Source organism: Terrapene carolina, unplaced genomic scaffold, assembly GCF_002925995.2.
Source record: "Terrapene carolina triunguis isolate 2854851 unplaced genomic scaffold, T_m_triunguis-2.0 Scaffold130, whole genome shotgun sequence".
Lineage (NCBI taxonomy): Eukaryota > Metazoa > Chordata > Testudines > Emydidae > Terrapene > Terrapene triunguis.
This window is the reverse complement of record NW_020664481.1, coordinates 8,329,720-8,337,121: the sequence shown is the minus strand read 5'-3', so window position 1 is coordinate 8,337,121 and position 7,402 is coordinate 8,329,720. Positions and strand designations below refer to the sequence as shown.

At 43.0% G+C, this 7,402-nt stretch overlaps 2 protein-coding genes across 2 annotated transcripts in view; one reads left to right on the top strand and one right to left on the bottom strand.

Annotated features, from left to right (window-relative positions):
• The window catches only part of PSMA7 (proteasome subunit alpha 7), an 8,316-nt gene extending 7,910 nt beyond the window's left edge, over positions 1–406 (bottom strand). Inside the window, exon 1 of the mRNA XM_024199026.2 lies at positions 230–406. Coding sequence (XP_024054794.1) covers positions 230–325 — 96 coding nt within the window. The 5' untranslated portion in view covers positions 326–406. The remainder of the gene's footprint in view (positions 1–229) is intronic.
• Positions 407–1,032: 626 nt separating this feature from the next.
• SS18L1 (SS18L1 subunit of BAF chromatin remodeling complex) overlaps positions 1,033–7,402 on the top strand; it is a 33,154-nt gene continuing 26,784 nt past the window's right edge. The window contains exon 1 of the mRNA XM_024199025.2: positions 1,033–1,143. Coding sequence (XP_024054793.2) covers positions 1,075–1,143 — 69 coding nt within the window. The 5' untranslated portion in view covers positions 1,033–1,074. The remainder of the gene's footprint in view (positions 1,144–7,402) is intronic.

The window sequence follows — 7,402 nt, the reverse complement described above, 5'->3', positions numbered from 1 at the left end:
CCCTCAGCCCCCCCCCCACTACTGCCTCCGGCCCCTTCCCTCTTCGGGCCCCTACTGCTGCTCCCGGCCTCTTCTCCCCACCCCCCTCCCTCAGGTACCCCCATCTCTCCACACACACACCCCCCGCTCGAGCCCTGCCCGCGGGCGCCCCCTCCACGCTCGCCCCGCCGCCCTGGGCCCTAGGAGCGGCGGCCATTCCCCGAGGCGGCGCGGCGCGGCCCTCACTCACCGCGGTGGAGCCCTTCTTCACCGCCTCCTGCGCGTACTCCACCTGGAAGAGGTGGCCGTCCGGCGAGAAGACGGTGATGGCCCGATCGTAGCTCATGACTCCGGCCCGCTGCTTTCCCGGGGCCCGCCGAGCTGCCCAGACCGGAACCAGCAACCTCCCTCCCTCAAAACAGCACACTCATCCCCCCGCCCTGCGCGCGCCGCTTCCGGGGCCGCGCCGCGCCGCTCCCCCGGCACGCCGACGGCGGCCCTTGCGCCAAATGTGTAGGCGGATCTTCAGCCTGACGTACGCACTTGGCAGGAGGAGCGCAGGCAACTCGAAACGCCAGGCCGCTGATCTACGCCTTTGGCGTAGCAAGTCGCTGTCTGCCTCCCGTACGCATTTGACGTATGCACTTGACTTTTCATGGGGTCTGTTTCCCCCACGCGCTTGGCGTACCCTGCTTCTTTGCCTACGCACTTGACGCACTTGGCCGCTGTTGGCAAAGGCAGAAAGATGCTGTTGGCCTGCGACAGGAAACCCAGCAGCAGGGATGCACCATGTGCAGATCAAAGGGGAGGAGGGGAAGAGGGGGGGACAACTCGGATGACTTTACTCCTCCTCCCCAAATCTCAGCAGCTGGCTCCCCACCTTGCAGTGGGATCAGAGGCATCAGGGCGAGGGTGGTGCATGCAGGCTCTTGGTGCAGTGCCCCTGGCTCATTGCAGGGCACAGATTGTACCATCTGCGCTGGCTCCCCTCCCCATGCACTGCGGAGAATCTTTGCACAGCAATAGCAGCCAGATAATAACAATATTATTAGAGCCTAGGAGCAATATATTATAGACACATTAAAAAACCCCACCATGTCGGTTGCCTTTGCTTCTGCTCGCCCGAGAGGCAAAGGGGAGGTCACCCAGCAAACTATCCAGAAGGTAAAAAAGCATGCTTTTATACAGACAAGAAATGTTATTTATATATTCCCGCTATGGTGCTGGGACTGGGGAAGGAGGCTTAATTCTAAAGTGATCACGAAAACTAGTGAATTTGCAAGGGTTGGGAAGATGGACAGCTGGAGGGGGGGGAGGAGGAGGAGGAGGTGGAACAAAGCAAAGGTGTTCAGATCACTGCAAAAAGAGAGAGAGAAGGAAAGCAACCAGAGAAGGATCTGCAGAATAGAAAATTCATTGCATATTATCTTTCGTGCTTGCAAAGAAAAAAATGCCAGGGATAAATTGCAAGCAGGGATCTGCACATTTTGGATGGCATATCAGCTCTTAACAAAAAAAAAATTGTCTCAGTGAATTGACAAGTTTTTTTTTGTTAAAAATGGTTGCAGGATTTTAATCTTTTAAAATATGGAGGGAGGTACTGAAGTGTGGCCATAAAGATGCTTATTGTCATCCTCCAAAGGTTTTTTTATTAGGAATTGCAGCTGTTCATGTATAATGTTTAGCAGGCAAAGGTTTTAAAGGATTTTCTCTGCAGACTCAGCCTGGGTTTCGTCTGGAGGCCAAAAACTGAGGGTACCGAGTTTGGAAGTTATGATGGGTATTTGTAAGAAAATAACAGAAGGGTGGGGAGATACATACTTGCCCTCACTAACCCGCCACCCTCCTGGAGTGAGATACCTGTGAGATAACTGTAAATAATGGAAGAGGTGTGGAGATGTCAATAAGGAACATGTCTGTGTCCTCGATCTGGTTAACTTATACAGTACCTGTAATTTCTAGTTCCACTGTGTATTTTATGTCATGCTTTGCTCTGCTTTAGAAATTCGGGCTGTGCAGGAGTTTGTTTAATCAGTGCAGTGGAACTAAGGAATAAAGGTCTGTGGCCCATTTGTAAATTATAATGGCGAACACACACACGCACAAAAGGTGTCAGTGCTGAGAGTAATCAGTTGCTCATCAGCATTTCTTCCAGAGCCAAGCCATCATCTATTGCCAGTTTTATGAATTATAGGGGAATTCATCTCAATGGAGGATATGATCAAAGTACAGGAGAATGAAAGCAGGACAAACTACCTTAAAGAGAGTTAAGAGCCTGGTGTACATCTGTAAATACCAGGAGATTCTATCTGAAATTCATCCCCTTGTGTCTTGGTCTTGCCGCACATGTGATATTGTGATCACACCCACTTACTTTTAAATGCAGAAATATTTAGGCACCAGTGGTTAAGGATGGAGTTTTATCCTTAACTCTGGATGTTTATGTATTTAAGATAGACTTTCACAATTCATGTAATGTAGTCCTTTTAAACTGACTTTTGATTACTTTCCATGAAAAAGGACAATCAAAGAATTTTCATGATTCCCTCAATTTTTAAAGCATTGATATCTTGAAACTGAAATCTGTTTTGTTGCAAATATAAAAAATATTCCCTCTATCAGGTACACTCAATGACTTGTTACTTTAGGATTGCTCATGTATGCTGAGCTGTTGAATTGTTCATGAATGTGGAAGGATTTTCTTTTTCAAAATCACTGAAGTTTTTGTCTGGAAACAAGCACATAAATAACTCAGTGGGCTTTATAATCATAGATCAGAAGTCGGGGTCAAAACTAATTGTGGGACACTAATTTTGGGAATCCACAACAGTGTTCTCTTTAGGAGCCAAAATTGTATACCAGTTAAATTAAAAAAAACCCCCACAAAAATGCATAATTTTTACTTTGTATGTTTAAATACATAATCAACTAATTTTCATCATACATGTTACTAACTTAATTTCAATGGCTCCTTCAAAGCCTTTACAATGGCTCCTTCAAAGCCTTTACTACATTACTTACACAAAACTTTCCTTGAAGAAAGTGAGAGTTTTTGAACCACCAGGATTGCAGAATTGAGATTGTGTACTTAACATTAGCTCATGAGCAGGGCTGGGCATAGACGTTAACCCTATATGTACTCCCGTGCAACTGAGTTCACAACCTTGTCCTTTTTTAACATAGTAACTGTCAGGACACCAGAACTATTCCCTATTCTTTTTGCAATGAGCAAAATGGGAGATACATACTTGCCCTCACAAACCCGCCACCCTCCTTATTATCCCATCCAAAGAGCCCTTTTTATTACAGCAGCAACCTTTTGTAGTACCTCCGGAGTGCCAGTACTGGATATGAACACACACCCATAGGTGAGACCCGATCTCTAAGCTTGCTTTCCTAGATGTGAGTTTGCTATCAGCTGAGACATTTATTAGTGATACTTTAACAGGTTTTCTAGCATCCTAAAAGATAAGTAATGTTTTTCAACAAAGTTACCCTCTGCATTCTGCTCTGCAGAGCTCAGTTTTCGATTTTCCACCAATTCTGCACTGGGAATTTCCGTTGACATCATGGATGCAGAATATGAAACAAAGAGCTTCACTGTGAATCGGACAGGAGTATTTTGCTCATAAAGATTCTGTGCCAAATCTGGGTTCCCATGTGTGCATAAGTACATACTAGAAAACATAAAGGAGAAATGTGGATCACCATGACTCTGACTCCTCCCATTACCTTCCGGGAGCTAGGTACACCCTGAAGGTCTGCCACATCAGGATACAACAGAACCTCCATTTCTCAGACCCTTCATGACAGGAGTCACAGAGGGATGTTGCGAACCCTAGCAGGCAGGGTATGTGGTCTGCAAGTACACCCCTATGCCTGGTAATGACACACCCCTATGACACACCCTTTCTGTCTGCACAAATACGGAAGCAAGAGAAATCTTGAGCTGTGTGTAGGGTTGCTGTTGGCTAGAATACACTAATATGATAATGCTGCTTTTGCCAATTTTTCCATGTTTGTTCCTTTGTATGTAAATTTGTCAAGAATCATTCCTTAAATAGAACAAGCAGATATATGGATGAATTAATACTAACTTTTTGTAGAAAATATTTAAAGAATGTTTCACATTTCCTGATGATAAAGTAAATTTAAAAACACAGGCACAATCATGCAAGCACTTAATGTCAGGAGTAGTACTTACAACCATGCATATCTTCAGGATTGACTTTAATGGGACTACTGACAGTAGTGTAGACTATGATAAGTAAGGTGCAGATCCTCAAAGGTATTTAGGTGATTTCAATGGGAGTTAGGCGACTAAATACTTTTAGGATCTTGGCCTAAGTTGTTGGCTGGATCAGGCCCTAATTTTGTAAATATTGCTTTCTTTACTCTTTTATCTCTCCAGTCTTTCACTTGTAGAAAGTTCACCACAAATTATCAAGGAAATAATAAAAAATAATATAGCAGACCTTAAACTCACTAAGAAATTGGTGGAGACAAAAATAACTCTGTCTTTGAAACCATTTTAAAATAAGCAAAATGTGAATTTTAGGCAGTGTAAGTTGTATGATGAAATGCTCTCTCTTGCATTTTGCCCAGGAACACTCATTTTTTGGAAACAATTAACCACTCTAGAACTTGCTTAAGGCATAGACTAGTCAATTGAAGCTTTTGATCTATTCTACTGGCATGCATCATCTCACTGGTGCATGGTTATTCAAAATTTTTCTCTATCTCAGAACAGAACTACTTCAAAGAGCAAAAACACACTGAGGGATGCAATTCTCCTGTGAATGCAGTTTCAATCTAGTCAGTGATGCAGATTTCAAACTGCGCTTCTTCAAGTGCAGTATGCTTCACATGCTAGCTTCTTAATTTGCTTTACTGCAGGGCTGGATAGTCTGAAATTATTTTTTGTGAACTTAATCTCTATAAAAGTATGTTTACTGTCTGGCAATGATAAGGTTACACGGATATTTTTTAAAGGTATTTTAGAATCAGATGCAGATATTTAGTGGAGAAAGTGCCCCTGCCTGGCAACAATCTATCTGGCGTTAAGGACCAACAAAGTAAACCCATTGATTCTGTAGTGTTGTATACTTTAGCTAAATCCTCTACAAATATATCTGCCTATAAATGTACTATAAAAATGCACAGCAAATGGCTCAACAAAGACATGTGGATAAAGCTGTATTTTGGCTAAACTTCTCTAAAATCCAGCACATAACTTTTAATTAGAACAGAACTGTCTGGTGGCTTGATGCCCATTTAAAACAACTATCATCAGACTTATAACTACTTTACTAGCATATAAGATTTTTTAACAGCCTCCACAGTGAGGAGCTATAAAGGCTGTATTATTGGCCCTATCAAAGCTTTTTACTCAGGGTCAGAGGTTTGAGATAAAGGAGATTAATTTATTTGATTAAAATGGTTATTAACCCACTCTTTGCTGTGATGATGGGCAGGGCTCATATTTCCAATAAATGGAAAAGGAAAGATCCATATTTCAGAATAGACCCTTTAAAAATTGTACATAACTGGCAGGGGAATTACACAGTTTTCCTGATGTTGTTGTGTAGAAGGATCAATTTGGGAATCATTGCGTGAAATGTGTTCCTGAAGGAGAAATACGTGGAGAAAATACATAGCTCAACTCAGACATACGTTGTAAGTCTATTAAAAAAGAATGCATATGAACCAATGGATTTGTGATGCATGGCAAAGGGAGCTCATATGACTCTTGGTCCCGATATTAAACAGAGGTTCTCATGGCTGCTCCATAAGTATTGTATCTTGCAGACCACTTCCAGTGTACAGATAGGTTACTCATTGTAGCAGAAGTTACTTCACATACTGCACTGCATTGCACCAGGCCTGCTCCGTGGCCTATGGAGCACGCGAAGGCGTTTTGGAGATGGGGTGGAATGAGGTGTGAGACCATACAGAGATAGTCTGCAAGCTGCCTAGACTTGTACCCTGGCTGATGTGCAATCTTTTGGGAATCTAGCGGTTATGTCTCCTCTAGACCAGGAGTAGCTGCTCTTAGGTGGTTACTTTTGAAAGGGCTCCGAAGTGAACATTTTCGTGTGTGTATCTATATCTATATCTAGATATATGTATATCCCAGATCAGGGGAATTGCATATTCAGATAAAAGGACCTCCCCAACTTATTAAACTGGGGCCTCCTGTGCTAATTGTGACAGATTGCACAGTATGCAGCTGCAGGCTATGAGGATCAGATGGGGATCAGTCAGTGGGTCTACTTGGTTTAAAAGCTACAGGGTGCCCCATGGCCCAATTACACAGCCCTTTGTGAAGTATCTATTCGGTGATCCTTTGTGATTTAAAGAACAGTGAGGCACAGAGCAAACACCTTGGGGGTTTTCTGTGCCTGCAAACTTGTTAGCCTATCCCCATCGTCTGTGAAACATAGACTTATATACAAATACCATGAGGTTTAGGTTTTATAGCTGTCATATCTGTCAGGTTTCTTTTCTTGCATTTTGTAATAGTTACTAAATACCAGAAAGGAAACTTCCCAAATTCAACAAAAAATGTAAAGTTTAAATATGTTCTTGTGACATACCCGTATAGGACTCTGGAGCTCAGATCTGGAGCTAGTGATTGGTGCTAAATACAGTACATGCGGGGGTGGGGGGTTCAATGGTCCCTTTACCCGTAGAGTCCAGACTCCTCCCATGGTATCTACATACCTGCCTTTTTCCATATCTTATAGAAGGATCCAGACTAGCCTCAGGGATTGCTACTGTTCAAGAATCTTTCTGGCAAACTGTAGCAATATATCTTAGTGGGCTCACATGGATGTACAACCTATGTTCTGCTCCTCTTTAGGAGATAACGGAAATGCATTCATGAGGCCATGGTCCTGGAATGCAAAAGGGACATGGCATAAAAAGGTTAATGTTGAAATTTGTTTATATTCATGTGTGTATTTTTAAATCAAACATCCAACATATTTTATACTGTAAGCTTTTGGGGCAGGGACTGTTTACTATATCTTTGTACAGTACTGTCACCGCCTGAGGGGCTCGAGGCGGACTTCAAAGGGTCCGTTGGCCCGGTGTGCTTAGCACCAATAAAGACACCGAGGGGAGAAAGCAAGCCAAGTTTATTCCAGAGCTCTGAAATGACACTAGGAGACCAGCATGTCTCAAATCCAGTGCAACAAATACAAATAACTTTTACCTTTTTATACTTCAAGCAGTTTCTATGTAAGCCTCTGTCTGTTAACTCCCTAGTATTCCTCCCACCCCTCCCTTCTCTAGCCGTTACAATTAGAAAAGTTCCCATACGCCTGTGAGAAAATTTTCCCAGTCTCTGCGGCCTTGAGTTAGACATCTGCAAAACTAACTATTCCTCTTTCTTATCTCTATTATTTCTGCTAGTGTGAGT